General features: G+C 31.3%; 1 protein-coding gene across 3 annotated transcripts in view; it reads left to right on the top strand.

The window, feature by feature from the left end:
* CALCRL (calcitonin receptor like receptor) overlaps positions 1-17,463 on the top strand; it is a 117,846-nt gene that overhangs the window by 69,847 nt on the left and 30,536 nt on the right. For all 3 annotated transcript variants that reach the window (XM_007494486.3, XM_056794108.1, XM_016433736.2), the window contains 4 exons: positions 1,227-1,368; positions 5,697-5,807; positions 5,952-6,064; positions 7,382-7,473. In XM_007494486.3, the coding sequence (XP_007494548.1) occupies positions 1,227-1,368; positions 5,697-5,807; positions 5,952-6,064; positions 7,382-7,473 (458 nt within the window). The remainder of the gene's footprint in view (positions 1-1,226; positions 1,369-5,696; positions 5,808-5,951; positions 6,065-7,381; positions 7,474-17,463) is intronic.

The raw sequence follows: 17,463 nt of genomic DNA, 5'->3' as shown, positions 1-17,463 counted from the left end.
AAGCATGCCAATAATGACTTAAATCATATTATCTCTTTAGCACTGTATTACCTTCTGTGGAAGATATTACAAACAAAAACAGAAACAAAAAAGCAAAAAGTTTATTCCTTTTCTTAGGAATATTACATAATTTGTTAGACTCTAAAAAACAGCTGCATATTAGTTTAACGATCTTTGCCTTTTTTCAATTAGGGCAATGCTACAACATCAAAAAATAGATTTCACAATGACTGATTGAACATTCTATTTAAATGAATCTCCTTTCATTCTTCAATTTATGGTTATATCAGATTGCCAGCTTTTGAATGAAATGCGGTCCAGGGACAAAGATTACCTGTTTTAAAACTTTATTTTCTATGGTTTTTGCTTTGTTTAAATTTATAGTTGTTATTTTACTTTATTTGCTGCTATTCCTCTTACAAGCAAATTAGTGGACAACCTCTCATCTGACTTACTCCATTAGAGAAATATGTGAGAGAAAAAATATTGCCTCCCTCAATTTTAGCTGTAGAGTAATCATATTGTGTTTCTAAGGCAAGTTTCCCTACCTCTCCAAAGAAAAGAAACACAACAAATTAAAATTTAAAAATAAATGAATAAATTAAAATACAAAACTGTTTAAAGAAAAACAATCTAGCCTCTCTTGTGGACAGTCCAGATACTACAATGTATATTGAATGAATTCCACCTTTGTCAAGCAATTTAATCCCTCAGTGACTCTAAACAGTGAAGTAAGACTATAAATTGCAGGATAAATTCTGATATGCAATACTAACAAAACCAACAACATTTAAGGTTTGCAAAATTCTTTACAAATAATATTGCATTTTATCCTCACCATAACCCTGGGAACTAGATGCTTTTATTACCTCCATTTTGCTGATTAATAAAATGAAGTAGACAGAGGTTAAATGACTTGTCTAGGGTCCCACAATTAGTAAGCATTTGAGGTCAGATATGAACTCAGATTGTCCTGACTCTTAAGTATAATGCTGTATTGTTCCACCTAGTAGGCTCTCCTAAAAAAGTTTCTCTGAAGATGAAATCAAAGGTCAGGTTGACAAAGAAACAACAACAACAACAACAAAAAAAGCCCTTGCCATGCAAATATACATACATATATACATATATATATATAAATAGTATAATTCAAAATGTAATGGCAAAATCCTACATTAACAGAGGTTCTCTGGTAATAACTATGAAGATTTTCCTTTGATTTTTAGCCTTTGGTCATGGCAGAAGCTGAAGGGGGTCAGAATTTTTCTGGAGAAACCACTCAGTTGGGTGTAACTCGAAATAAGATTATGACAGCCCAATATGAATGCTACCAAAAAATCATGCAAGAACCTATTCACAGGACAGAAGGTAAACATTTACATTTTACAATGACAAATGACTTCAAGGAGTAGCCTTAAGATTGTTAGTTCTTGAAAGAGAAATATTAATTAGCTTATCTTTTAAAAAAATGTTTTCTTTGTAATTGTGCAAGTATTTTTTTTACTTATAAAGATCGTTTATTTTGGGTATGTTATCTCATAACTTCAACCAATAATTGATTTCACTTGTGTGGATCTTCTTTTCAATGGAGCAGACTTTGGCCATCTATGTCTTTTCATCTCATGGTCCTTTGGTCAGTTTTCCACAAAGCTTCCTCTGGAATGTTTAATTTGCCATGGTTCCCAGATCAATAATGTCTGTGAACTTCATCATCAAAAAAAAAATGTGGAAAACAAAAAAAAGTGTATGCTTACAAATGTGGACTTTCCCAAAAGACACAGCATGTTTTAAAGATTAATCTGCCTTATTAATATTATTATATCATTGTATTAAATTTAGACAGTTAAAATAAATCAAACCTTGATTTTCATTGTTCACTGATTTCAAAGATATAAATTTTCACACTGAAAATTTAACAATAAGCCCTTGAGATTCTTACTAAGCTCGTTCCATCACACCCCTGCCTACATCCTTTTAACAGTCTATTTCAATATTATAAAGAGAGTATAACTATTAAATGCCCTGATACTATGTCAGAACTGTTTTCTGGAATAAGATCACATATTTTAAATGTAGAAAGAATTTTTAAAATTATCTAGTCAACACCTAATTTTACAGTGCTATAAAATTGAGCCTCAAAGAAGTTAAATCTCATGTCCAGGTTCATAAATACATGAAATAAAAACTATATTAAGCTTTCGATTGCTCCATTTTTTCCTGTTATAAGATAGTCACCTTCTACAATATGTCAAATAGAAATTATTTTCCCAGAGGAAATGACAGTGATGAGAAAATAAGTTGAAACCGACTTATTTAAGACCATTCTTTACATTTTTTTCTGGCTTTCAAGGCACCAGAATTTCTCCTGGTTTTCATAGAAAACTAGGCTATTCTATTAATGGAACTTCTTTTAAAAGAGTCAAGGGCTATTTATTTTTGGACTTAAATCTAAAATAAAATAAAACACTTTATTTCATTAATTGGAAAAGTAATTTGCTTAAAGTTTGTTACTGCATTTGTTTTTAAGTCACCCCCTACCTCTTGAAAAATCTACATGTTTTTGAATATTAGTGACACATCACACTATAACACTCTCTGTCGTTGTTCCCCTAACTCCACTGACCAACTGGATTCTTAGAGATGCCCAGTTGCTACTTCCTTCTAATGGTTCCCCTAATCGACTTGGGTAGTGGTGGTAGTGGTAATATATTTATAATATTTTATCTCACATTTGTAATACTTTGTCATATGCTTCCCTCTTATCTCAATGATTTTTAAGTCTATCAGTCAGCCAAACTTATTAGCTTTTAGAATGGAGTATTTACTGAATTTATATTATAAGAACAGTTGGTACAAAATATCCCACATGCAAAATTCTTTGATGCACTCTTGCCAGTCAATACACAAAGAATCCAAAGGAAAGTGAACTTATTATTAGGGTCTCTTTGTAAGAAAAAGTAACTAAAATCTACTGGTATTCCTTTAAATGATATCCTCAAGATTTTCTCATTAACTATCATTTATCTTTTTATGCCTTCTAGATTCTTGATTCTTTCTTTGGCTCTTGATATAAACCTTGTCCCTTTTTATTCTGGAGATGCTGCTAGTATACTGATGAAAAAATTCCAAGTTTTTTAAGGTTACAAAATCCTTCTCTGCCCACAATGGGGTCAGGGTAGGTAGGTATAGAAGAAAGATATCAAGATAGAGGCTGATACCAGAACTCTTCCCCTTCCTTCCCTCCACAACTGATTTCTTCTCAGGGTCATGACTGTATGGTTTTAACCATAAACTCAAATTATTGGATCCTAAAAGAGTCTTCTATTTTTTAAAAGATTTCTCATTGTTCAGTCAGGTCTGATTCTCTGTGACCCCATTTGGAGTTTTCTATGCAAAGATACTAGAGTAGCTTATCATTTCCTTCCCAGCTTATTGTACAGATGAGGAGATGGAGACAAACAGGATTAAGTGACTTTCCTAGGATCACACAGCTAATAAGTCTCTGAGGCTGAATTTTACCTCAGGTAATCCTGATTCTGGGCAGAGCAGTCTATCTACTGTGCCACCTAGTAGTTGCATAGGGTGTATAGGGTGTTCAGTAGGACTAGCACTAATGATGTGATGGTGTGCTAAGCTCTTTTCAAGGCTGTTTTCTTCTTTTGGTGTCCACCTTTCACCCAACTCTCAACTGTAGCTCTATGAAGCTATAGCCTGAGCAGCGACACACCATGGTAACCCTCAGCTGGCAGGTTCAACCAGGTATAAGGTAATTGACACTCCTCAAACTCATTAATGAAGGAAAGAGACATTTATCACAAGTATGTGAAGACTTCCCCCAGTGGAATGGTAAATGAGAACAGTGCCTTCCACATCTGTGAAGGCAGTGAAAGGAGGCACTGTGGTGTGCATAGAGTGTGTTTAAGCATTGAAGAAGCCAGTCATACACTATGCCTGAGCCATCACCAGATGTCTTGACTTTTGTGTTGCCGCTGGACTCAGATGACTCTGAAAGAGATAGTGAAGCCCATAGCATTGTGCAATTTGGCCTCACTTAAATCCAATTAATGTATGAGTCAAAAGATATTACCAGTGATGTCCTTTTGGATCTCTTCACATAGGAAGACAACTAAACAATTATTTTATAAATTAACCAGAGGATATAATCAAGTTTTCTCAAAAAAGCCAAAAACCACTTGGTGGACATTACCCCAACTTTATCCAATGGCTTTCAAGGAAATTAAAATTCATCCAGGATTTCTTTTTCATTCGCTTAGTCAAAATCCTATGATTAATTGCTACCTAGACCTTGTTCACATTTAGTTTATAGTTCATCTGACTTTCCAACAAAAGATATCAATGTATCAAGAGATAGTATCTTGTCATTTATTTTATGGGAAGGAGTGATTTGGTTAGATGATTCATTGAAACCTATCCTTACAGTATCAACCTCAAGAAGCAAACTCTCTAATTTGGATATAAACAAAAGTTCACAAAAGTAAACAAAAGCCATAATCTCCTTTTATATTAGTTTTAAAAAAAAGATTTTTAAGGTTACTCAGATGGAATTTTAAAAAACCCTTTACTTTCCATTTTAGAATCAATACTATATATTATTAGTTACAAGGCAGAAGAGTGCTATGGGCTAGCAATGGGAGATGAGTGACTTGCCCAGATTCACATACCTGGAAAGTCAGATTTGGACCCAGGACCTCCAGTGTCCAGGCCTGGCTCCCAATTAACTGAATCACCTAACTGCCCTCACTAGAAGGAATTATTGTATAAAACAAAGAAATTAGTAATACAAATGTAATTCAATGTTTATAATGTCTTTCTTCCCTATTATTTACAAAGAATATCATGAGTGTAAATATTTGGCAATCAATTATCCTTCATTGACTCATATTTTATAATAAAATAATTATATTAATTTTAATTACATCACATAATGATCATCATGATATTAACATCAAAATATAGCAATGTTGACATCATAACGTCATAGTTACAATTGAAAGGTAGAAATCATCTAATCCAACTTCCTCATTTTAGAGTGGAGGAAACAAAATTCAAAAAGAATCAATTCCTTGCCCAAGAAAATAGGTAACAAATCATAGAAAAATTATTTAAAACCTAACTCTCCAAATTTAATTATGGTGTTCTTTTTTTAAGAATTTATTTTTAAGAATTATATTTTTATTTTTAAGAATTATTTTTAAGAATTTTTATTTTTAAGAGTTATATTTTAAAATAAAGAGGAAAGATCTTACATAATATAACATATCTGAATACACTGAAAAGAATGTTGTGCAAGATTGTGTTCCTCTTGGGAAATAGTTTACCAAGAAGCATAATTTACTTAAATATCTTTTACATGTGATAGAATAAAAAACATAGCACAGCATATCAATTTGCTTAAGAAAAACATGTTCCCTCTGTTAGTCCTATTAGTAAAAGCAAAGGTTTTCATAGTTTCCTAAATACAACTGTATTTAAAAATTGTAAGCTAGTATAAGTTGATACTTGAATTTATTAAGCCCAATCATGGAGAACAAAGTTTATTAAATGAACAAGATAATCTTGAGAAAATAAATCTGAGATTAATAACAATTTCTATGATTATAAATCCTTTCCAGCCTATCTCACATATAACATTTTTGAAACAACTGCCCTAAATTAATCCGTGATTCATTCCTTAGGACCTTACTGCAACAGGACCTGGGATGGCTGGCTGTGTTGGAATGATGTTGCTGCAGGAACTGAATCAATGCAACACTGTCCTGACTATTTTCAGGATTTTGACCCTTCTGGTAAAAAATAAAATAAAATTTAAGTCTTTATCAACTGTCTCTAATTATATCTGTATGTTGTACATGTAAATATACATAACAAATTAACTCTTATCTTGAAGATAAAGACTACTTCATTGTAGTTATCATTTGTTTCATTCACAGAAAAAGTTACAAAAATATGTGACCCAAATGGAAACTGGTTTAAACACCCAGAGAGCAACAGGACCTGGACAAATTATACCCGATGCAATATCCATACCCACTTGAAAGTAAAGGTATGTAACACAAAGAAAAATGATCAATTAGCATGTGTTTGACTATAGCAATGTGTTGGTTCCTCAGTTCACTGCTCCCATGTGTGATTTATTTATAATCTACTTTAGCACTACACTTTTAAGAAAGAAAAAAAACATTTCCATGTGTAGAGCACATCTTCATCATTAAATCATTTTTATAATTTGATTTCTGTCAAAAAGGAATGTAGAAGGAAAACAACACGAAAGTTTGTAAAGTCTACCTAGTGATCACAAAACTTGTCCCCTTTGCAAGTCTTCAAACAGAGGTTAAATGGCCACTTCTCAGTTATGCTATTATAAGGATCCCTTTCAAGCATGCTTTGTACTTGAGGGGACACTGAGATCCCTTCCAATTCTTAAATTCTATGATTTTGTGAGTGAGGTAGACTACAAAAGTAGTATTGAATTATATTGTTGTAGAGATTCAGAAAGTCGATATTATCCAAGAGGTGGAATTGTGGTAGATTGTCAGTGGGTCATATCTGTAGTTATATTTAATGCAGAAAGAAAAAACAAACAAAAATAAAAACAAACAAAAATAAATAAGTGTTACTCCCATTCTTGGAATGTATTTGCTTCTCAGCCCTAAATGTAACTACAATCCTTCATGTCCTTTAAGCCTCACATCACATGATACCCCTTACCAAAACCTTTTCCTCTCTTCCTTTTCCTTAAATTACCATGTATATATTTGTCTATGTGCCCATTGTAGCTCAGTAGAAAGCAAGCTTTTTGAGGGAAATAACTTCTTATTATTTTGCCCTGACACCTAGCTCAGTACTTTATGTACAGAGCAAGCAATTTATAAACACTTTTGGCATTGGATTAAAACATAATGCGGCAAAATCCCAACAGAAATCTTTTTTATTATCTCCTGACATTGGATAAATGAAATTCTTTATGTTTTATGTATAAAATATTTTGGTGTCCAACATGAAACTTTGATACTTTGAATTCATTCAATAAAAAAGAAGTGTGCTTTTGTATAATTATTGATAAATGGAGCATGGAACAAACTTTTAAAATTATACAGATGTTTAATGTTATCACAGATATAAAATATCAATATCTTATCATGTAGTAGAAACATTTATTTGATTTTCACAGGATGGCTTTGAATTATTAGACTTCACAGGCTATAAGGTCACCTACTTTATATTGATTTATTCATCTAAATTAAAATTTACATGCACATAACAAATACGATAAATTGTATTTTGTCCAGACTATTTTAATTTGAACTACAATTATATTTTTTTCCTTTTAAAATGTGTTTTTTTTTTCAAAAAATTACAGACAGCATTGAATTTGTTTTATCTTACCATCATTGGACATGGCTTATCTATTGCATCACTACTGATATCTCTTGGAATATTCTTTTATTTCAAGTAAGTAAAGATGTATTCTCTGTGTAATCATGTAATCATTCTTAGTTGAAATATAATTGCTATGCTTGGGCTGGAAAAAAAAAGAAAACATATAGCTATATAGATACTGTTAAAAGAGAAGAAAATGTTTTTACATTTAAAGTTTAAAAAAGTTCCTGGGTCATACTGAAGGAATTAATCAAGAGACCAAGCCTAATGAGAGGTAAATTAATATCCTTTTAAATACATTTTATTTTTGTCATCACAGATAATCCAGATAGTTTTAATTTTATCTAAGTTTTCAGCTATTTTAATGTTTTTGTTTGTTTTTAGAGCTCTACTTTTTAAGATACAGACTTCCCAACTCTACTTCCTTCTTCATCAAAACATTTTTAAACAGAGTACTACTTAATTAATGGAGTTCATGGAAAGTGACAATGGCTATATATGAGTGTGTGTGACTTTTTTATTTGGTGATCTTTTTTATTGTTTATAGCATTTCCATGGTACATGTTAATAACAGTTTAAAGTAATATCTGATTAAAATATCATTTGTTAGGTGCCTATTATATGCCAAGAACTGTGCAGACAAATAGAAAAATCAAAACAGTTCTCAAGGAGATCATATACTAATTGGTAGAGACAACACATAAAAAAGAGTTCAGCATCAGGGCAGATAAAATGGCTCAGAGATGCTAAAAATGGAGCAGCAAGGTCTAGAGATCCTTAGGGTACATTAGAAAATCAGATAATTGCATGCCAGAGGGTTGGAGGGCACAGAATCGGGGCAAATATTAAGGCTCTGAGCAATTTAGGAAACTTTGGTTTTCTCAGATTAATCTGGAATATCTGTTTTTCATCCCTTTACTTCTTCTTTAGGCTTTCCTATTCTTGAACTTGAACATCTTCAGCAAATTATTTAGTGAACAAGAGACTTTTTCTAGTTCGACTACCACTAACTGGCTAAATATCTTTCAGGAACACATTTCCACTCTCTGGTACTGAGTTTTTTAATCTAAAAAATGTAAGGCTTAGGCTAGATGATTGCTTACTTCCAATTATGAAGTTTTACAAGTTGAGTTTAACAGCTTACATGCTGTTAAAGAAAAATCCTAAAGCAACATATTTAAATGAATGACCCTTTCTAGAAGGCAAATTGATATAATAGAATATATATTAAAAGTGTGACTGACTCATAGTGTGCCAGTAGGAAAGCCTCTTTAAATCTAAATGTTCAATTTCCTTTTCTGCAAAATGTAAGCAGGGGATTAGATAACGTCTGTGGGCTTTTGCAACTCTAAGCCAAAGAATCCTATGATCTAAGGTCTACATTATGTTTAACTGAGGCTTTGACCAGCAGATCAACCTTCTCTTTGCCTCTGAGACTTGTGGAGTGATGTGGGATATGAGATGGGGGAGAGGAATGTAGTAAGCTATATATTTTAGTCATCATTTTTCAAAGCTTAATGCATTAGTTTAGATAGCATCTACCTACATTATTACAAAGTAGACATGAAAAACATATTGGAAAATACGATTCAAGAATAAAGAATTAGAGAGGGCAGAGCTTAAAATACCAAACAAAAAACAAAAAACAAAAAACCTCATGACAATATATCATGAATACTTTATTTAAAAAATAGGAGGCTTTGGAGATGACAAGCACCAAATTATATCAAAAAAAACTTAAACTGATCATATTTTAAAAGAAGAAATTACTTATTTTAATGTTGTAATTATTCCTGAATTGGTATTCTATTTAGATCCAATCTAAAGCAAATTTGAAGATAGGTATAAAAGTAGAACATATAAAATACTATCAAAATATACAGTAAATAATTAAAATAATTTGAACTTGATCAATTTAAAGAACTCCATGACAACAAATAGGCAATAAATGGAAGAAATGCCATTGACCCTAATTACCACCCAAAATGGTAAAAATATTGAGTATAAATAATTTATCATTGCAAATAATCCAAAAGATCCTACAAGAGAGAATTCAGAGTACTGAAAATAAAGAGCTAGTTTCAAAGACAGGAAGACCTGATTTCAAGTGTAAATAGCCTCTATGCCTCAGTTTCCTCATCTTCAAAATGTAAATAATACTAGCACCTTCCTTCTAGGATTATTGTGAAAATGAAACGAGATAATAATTGAAAGCCTTTGGTACAGTACTAGCACATAGTAAGCACTACATAAATTTAGCTATTATTAACTTAACAAAAATTTAAGCTTCTTTCTCACTGCAAATACTGGTTAATTTGTTCAAAAACTTTTTTCCCCTCTAAATAAATTAAGCTAACAGTTGTTGTTTTTTTTTTTTAATGATGGTTCTTGATATCTTCATTACCCAACTAAAGAAATGGAATGTGGTCCATATTGTTAACTCTTCTAAAAAATTTCCTGAACAAAATCTTCAGGCAGGATAATCTTAATATTTCTATTTTGCTAACTAAATTAAAGCTTACAATAAGACTCATTAAATTTTCTGAAATGTTCACAGTTTGGAAAAAATAATGGAATTTTTAAAATTAAATGTTCCACATACCTTAGATACTTTAATATGATACAGTTGAATAAAACCTCCACTTTGTGTTGCTTTATTCCTCCAAAAATGAATCTTCATTTGAAATTATAACCTTTTGGAAGAATAAGATACATAAATATGTCAAGATGAATTCCCCCTGAATTCCTGTAGCAGGTTTCAAATCACATACTGTTTAGTATGATTTAATTTAAACTCCTTTACATAACCACTGCATTTTAAACACTATTTTATTTAAAAGACTTTTAGAAAACATGAACCATAACAAAGGGTTCATGATGGAAAACCAATTATAACTGCTACAAAGAATGAGAGTCATTGCTTCAGAGATTTAAATCAACTCATTCAGTGATTCTATGTAGGTATAATTTTTGCAACAACAAAAAATGAAATTTTACTTAAATATTGTATGTATTAGTCTTGTAAGGTAAAGGCCTTTAAAAATAGTGTATTAGTTAATGCATTAATATCAACCTTGAAGGAACTTTCTAGTTGTATCACACAATTTTGGCCTTAGTCTAGTCAGTCCCCTTCAACAAGTTTCCAGGCAACTTAAATGGAGTCATAAAAAACTTGCCTTATTACATTTGTGGATGACTAAAAACTAAAAACGATCATTAATAACCAAATGAAAGTGTCATAATGCAAAAAATTTTGGCATCCTAAAATGATGAAAGAAAGCCAAAAATAAAATGCAATTTTCTAGTAATGTCCTACACCTTAGCAGAAGAAATCAACTTTATAAATGAGGGTGATGTATTTTAATAGCAATTCACAATAATCATCATATGAATGTACTTTCAAGCTCTATGAATCTGAAGTGTTACATGGCAGAGCAAAATAAAAAAAAGTGAAAGAAAACTCAGACCAAGAGAGGTAATGCTTTTCTCATACTCCTTATTAATTAGGGCACATTTAGAATAATGTGCTCAGTTTTGGACTACACAGCATGAAATCCACATTGATAAATGGTTGTACATTTAGAAAAGGGTCATTAGGATACCAAACTGTCTACACATAGTGTTTCATGAGGAACCCAAATTGTTTAGCCTAGAGAAGATAGAATAAACATGAGAATTCTTTTCAAGTACTTGAAGAGGAGGAATAGAAATATCTTGATTAGCTACAGAGCAAAGAATCACTTCCAATGGGCAAAATTTACAGAAAGGAAGATTGTACTTTAGAATGAGTAAGAATTTGGAGAACTATCTAAAATTTGAATTGAACCCTTTGAGACATATTTAGCCAAGTAGTATATGCTGGCTCTTAGAGATTTTGATTCTTATGTTAGGTTAAATTACAAAAGAATCTATCTCTAGAGTTATTTCCAACTTACTATGATTGATCATTCTGTAAAATATTTTTATTCTCTTAATAAAACATTGAATTTAATAAATAACAAACAATATAATTAGCTTACAACTTCAATGATGAATTGTAATTTTTGCTTGTGAAATAAGAATAGAATGAATCCTATATATAAAAGGTTTACACAGGGTCTGAAGTTATTCACTCTTCTTGTTCATTAAGTCATCCATTTTCCTTCAATTTAATTTTATCATTTTGAGACTTAGTGGAATCTAGAGGCATATTGGTATATTTCTCATTAATTAACATTTAGTGAATGCTTCAGCATGTAATACAGTTTGTTAACTAATCTTATAGAATTCATTTCAACAATTGATATTTTTAGTGAACTGGAGAAATATCTTTTCCCAATAGTAGTAAGTTATATATTTTATATTTTAAGAAACTTAATCTCCTAGGATTAAACAAATGTCAAAGTTACTAGATGTATAATTTATTCACAATAAAATAGATATAAAAACAGAAATTAATTTATAATGTTTCTTCTTTGAAAAGTTTCAGGAGAATGACCTGTAATCTTGATAGTAACTAGAGTTGTCATCTTTTTTACTTCTGAAAACAATTCCACACAATTTAGTTCACTCTGGATAACAACTAAAGCCTCATCAGTGGAATTCCCTTCTTCCTCTTCACCAGTAAAAGGACACTACAATAGATTTATGAAGATAGTATCTCCAGCATCCTTATTGTGTTCTCCAGCAATAAGAAAACAATCTGACCTGTCTCTCCAGGCAGTTCTTAACAATCTCTCTAAACTAATTCATTTTAACATTCTCTTTATATTTCTTCATAAGATAGGTTATGTTAGATCTAACTAGGACAAGGTTTCTCCTTACTTTTATCTCTTTATTCAAACACTTTTCTCACAAATCTCCATAGATTAAAATTAAATTCATATACCATCCCTGACTATATAAGGAGACATAGTACATAAAATAAGTTATAACTGTTAACTCTTTTAGTTTTTTTCCCTCTCCAAAGATACAGTTAATTTTTGTAGGTGAGAGGTTTTTAGGAAAAGATCATTTTAGGGATTACTTTAGTTATTAATTTGATTAGTTAAAAAAAGTAATAATTGATGAGTTAATTCTACTTTTAAGGCTTTTCCTCTCAATATATTTAAATGCATATTTTAAAGAACATTCATTTCGAAAATAGAATATCTTTTTCTCTATTCCCTGACATATAGCTCCCTTTCTTAAAAAAATGGGGTTTAGATTTAATATTTCCTGCATTACATTAATTTTGAAAACCCTATATTGTTTCCTTGATTGAAATTGATGGGTGAACATCAGTGTGATTTTGTGAGTATAAAGACAGTTGGTGTGGGCATAAGTGTATATATGAGTCACAATCCAGCCTATAATACCAAGTAATTCTGGGACATACACGTCACCACTACAAGTCTCAGTGTAGTCCCATATAAATTGGGGATAATTATACAGGTACTACTTTGTTGTAAGAAAAGTACTTGTAAATCCCACCTTTCTGCACACCCCCAAAGGAAAGACAGAAAGGTGAGTTATCCTAACTTTTAGGTAAATGCATTTAGGTAAAAATATGAAAATCCAATTCTAAAGCAGAATTTTCTGGTAGCAAGAGTTTGTTGTTTATTTGTTTCTTCCAAGTTTTCCTTATTTGCTGACTTGTCCAAACAGCTATCACATGAACTTGAAAATAGATGAATAACAGCAAACCTCTCCCTTTCCACCACACTCCTTACTTTTTTCAATTTAAAAATTTGGAGAATGGTAGTTTTAAAAAATCTCAAACCAGGAGAACATCACGTTTTAAAACAAATGTATCTCCTCTTCAATTCCAAGTATTCTGTGAATATGTTATGGAAAACATTATACATATCCCTTGAGGCCCAATGCTCTGCTCCAGCTACATAGGCAAAAGGCATTGAAGCCAAAGGGAGTCTTGCCAACAGGAGGAATATGGATCTTGGCCCCTAAATGGGAGAATAATAAAGGTTGTGAACTAATTACATTGTCTCTGCTGATGCTTCAATTGTTCATTCTCTTTACTGCATTAAAATAATAAGAATCTTTCCATGGTGATCTTGGCAACTTCTGCTGTAGGTTTTATCTGATAGGAACTTTTAAAAGACCACAGCAACCATGCTGATCCTTTCATGTAGGAATGCATATATACACATTCATTTATTCATTCATGAGCCTTTCATTAAACAAGAACTGTGCACAGTGTATATACACACACACAAACACACACACACACTCGTTTAACATTATCACCAGTACTGTAATAGACCAGAGAATTATGAAACTGTAGGAGACCTCAAAAATCATCCTGTTTGCCCTTATTATTTTACTGCTGAAGAAACTGAGATCTAGGGAGATCATAAAGCCAAAGAATCATAGATTTAGATCTGGAAGGAACCTAAAATTTTATCTAATTTATTTACTTCATTCTGTAAGTGAGAAAAATTAGGTAGTAAAAAGTTTTATGACCCTAAATCACAGAAACAGTATATACCAGTACCAAAAATTTTACCTTAGGTCTTTGGCTCCAAATCAAGTGTTCTTTATTCCTATAACACTACACTATCTTCTCAGAAAATGCTTTGTTCACAATTACGCAGCTATTTGGTGATAAAAAGCAAATAGAATTTGCTTCTTCTCACTCCTGAATGGAGGTCTACTTTTATTGTTTGAATATCATTCACAGATTTCTGTGAATCTGTAACTAACATTTTTTAGATTGCATAGAGAAACAAATGCATACTTTTGTTCTAATCATCACAAAAAATAGGTTAAAAAAGGAACTTAAGCAATTGGGATCAGTTTGTCCTGTCATCTACAATAATTGATAAATTTCTATAAAAATTGTTTTTTATAATGTTCTTTTTTCAAATCTATCAAAGACATTATTTTATCGATGGTGAATAGTATCTATAATTAAAATTGTGAGATTTTTTATGAACCAGTGAAGTCCCTTGTAGCACTGTCTGACTATATAGCAAATATAAAATACAGCTAATTTTTAGAGGTAAATGCCACTATTCCCAATATTGGGGAATGGTTTTACTCCTAAATACCACTAAGAATCTTCTAAGGGAGAATTATAAAATGTGCAAGTCAAATATCTTAAAATTAGCAAAAGGGATTTCATTAAACAAATGGAATGATTTGTTATGGAAAATATTGAATTTTGTTCAATAAACACTACAATTTTTTTTCAAAATGAAACTTGAGCTCTACATCATGATCAAAAGGAAATATAGAAGGTAAAATATAAAATTAAAAAAAGGATAAATACTGGGATAAACAATAAGAAGAAAGAGAAACATAATCTTGGTGTTTGCCATTTACCAGAAGGAAGAACTCCCATTCCTCAAATTCCAATTCTGTTTTAAAAGTCATGTGTTTTCAGCAAAATTGACATAGCTTTGACATATAAATAGAATGAGGCAGCATGGTATAGCAGTTTTGGCAGCAGACATGGAATCATACAGACCTAGGGTCAAAATCTATCTCACATATTAACTGTGTCACTGGGAAAATCCCTTCCATTCTCTGCCTCATTTTCTTCATATGCAAAGTGAAAGAGTTGGACTTAATGGCCTCTGAGATCTTTTGCAACTCTAATCTATGATCATCTATGTTCCTTATAATGGAATTTCACCTACATCAATTTGTTCAGAAAGAATCATGACTTGAACTGCATAACAGCAATTCTTCACTTTAAAGTAGAAAATGAAATAATATTCTATATAAATAAAAAGTAATTACTTTGGAACAGGATTTTTAGAATTTCCCTATATGATAGTGATTATATAAGCTTTATTTCCAAGCTCATTGTGGTGGGAAATGAATTTACACAAGTGAAAAAATAGAATACTTTCCTATGTCTATTACATACTTTTTCATTATAAATATCTGTATATGGTTACCAATAGTTAAACATCACTATGCTTTTAGTGATTTTGATATTTTCATAGATAATAACCCCTGATTTCTTCATTGATAAGGTTACTCTACTTACTAATTCTCATCATGATCTGCCCATACTTCTTCCTTTTTTCAAGTTGAAAGGGTCCTACAAGCCCAAAATCCAGCCTATTATTGAAAAAGAATCTATTCTGGAATGATATCAACAAGTGATCCTTCACCCATTAAATCTTCTCTAATGGGGGCAGAAGGGACACATGACCTTTAAAAGAAGTAATTTCTAATTTATGGATATACTTGTTAAGAAGCATTAATCAGACCTAAATCTATCTCAGTTAAATTTTCACCCATTATTCACTTTTCTTCCTTCTAAAACCAAGCAAAAACAGTCTACTCTTTCATGTCATGATCTTAAAAAATTCTGAAGACAGCTACAATGCCCCATCAATATGCTTCTGGCAAAGTTTCCTCCTTCTTTAAATAATCTAAGAACCTTCACTTAACCCTAATATGACAGACTCTAACTTTACCACTATCTTGATTGGGTACTTCACTGGGCCCCCTAGTCTCATAAATTAGAGTTTTGTTTTCAACAAATTATACCATCTCATTCATGACTGTATATCTTTCATCATTTTTGTCCATGTTATTACATAAATTCTTTACAAAGGATTTAACTAACAAAAGAGAAACAAGCTTTTATATCTTTTTAATATCACATAAGAAGATATAGTTATGGGGATATACATTTAGAACTATACTTGGACCCTAGAAAATGTGGAGGCCATCTATTATGGTTTGCAGGACCAATTCCTTTCTTCAATTGTATATTTCATTAATGCTTTTCCTTGTATCAGTTGTTTTGTAGATATAATTGTTAAAATTTGTCAGACTACAAATGCCCATGGATCTTTCCAATATCCTTTTGGCTAACCTACTATTTTGATTCTACAGAGAATGTAGTGTACCTTGACTCATAAGACAAGCCTTTGTCCTAAAATGTGGTCCCCAGAACTGAACATGATCTTCAGAAAATGCTTTAATTACGACATAGTACTAAGTCCTCATCTGGGAACTTTTTAGCCCAGCCTAGTATAACATTTTGTTTTGTTTTGTTTTGCTTTTTGTTTCCAAATCACATCAGTGACTAATAAAGAAACCAAATCACTTTTAAGTGAAACATTGCCAGACACATCATTCATTTTAGTAGTTAAAAATTTTGATTTTTTTAAACCCAGCAGAATTTTTCAAGTATCTCTATTTTTATGATCATAAGTTTAGACCACAACTCTATCCTCACACCATTTGACTAGAATCATACACTATCATCTAATATGCATTCAATAGCTATCCTTCTGAGGTTTGTACCATCCTCATATTTAACATGAATTTCTTTTTTACCTTAACCCAAGTTACTGAAAAAAAAACACAATAAAAACACATAAAGAGCACAGAGGTAAGGATAGAACCTTGGGGCAGTTGACAAGAGAGAATTCTTTTTAAGTTGTCATGAAATCAATAATGACTTTTTAAGTCTGGTTTTTCACCTTGTTCATATCTAAGCCAATTTAGCCCACATTTCTCAAATTTGTCTACAAATATACCATAAAAGATTCAGTAAAAATGCTTCATTGAAATCTAGATTTACTAAATCTACCAGACTACCAAAATGAGAACTATTTTTTTCCTTTTTACTGTCATTAATTATTATTATCTATTCCAGCTTGAGCTTTGCAACTATCCCTTCTTTGTTCTTTCTCTTGAAAACAAATATAGTTTTAATGTATTTTTATTTATCACAAACATAAGCTTAATTCTGAGCAATGAATACTTGGGACACTATATTTTAAATAAAATTTTCTAGCATAATTTATTAGTAAAGCTATTAATCACTAGGAAATGGGATCCAAGACTCCTCAGAAACCAAGGATACCATATGGGATTTGATAGAGCACTCTTATAGAAAGCAAAGAGGAACAAATTAAAATGACATACTCTTGAGTAAGATACATACAAAGATTTTTGTATTCCTCCTAGATTTCATCCACTTGGTTCCATCCTTGATATTTATTTTCAACAAATAAGTGGTTTACCTTCTGCAATACAGATTACAAACCATCAATGCCTTTTCATCCTTTGTGTGGTTTGCCTATATCTTCCCATATGTCTTCTCTAAAGGCT

Source organism: Monodelphis domestica, chromosome 4, assembly GCF_027887165.1.
Source record: "Monodelphis domestica isolate mMonDom1 chromosome 4, mMonDom1.pri, whole genome shotgun sequence".
In the NCBI taxonomy this organism is placed as follows: Eukaryota; Metazoa; Chordata; class Mammalia; order Didelphimorphia; family Didelphidae; genus Monodelphis; species Monodelphis domestica.
This window is presented reverse-complemented; position numbering and strand designations above follow the sequence as displayed.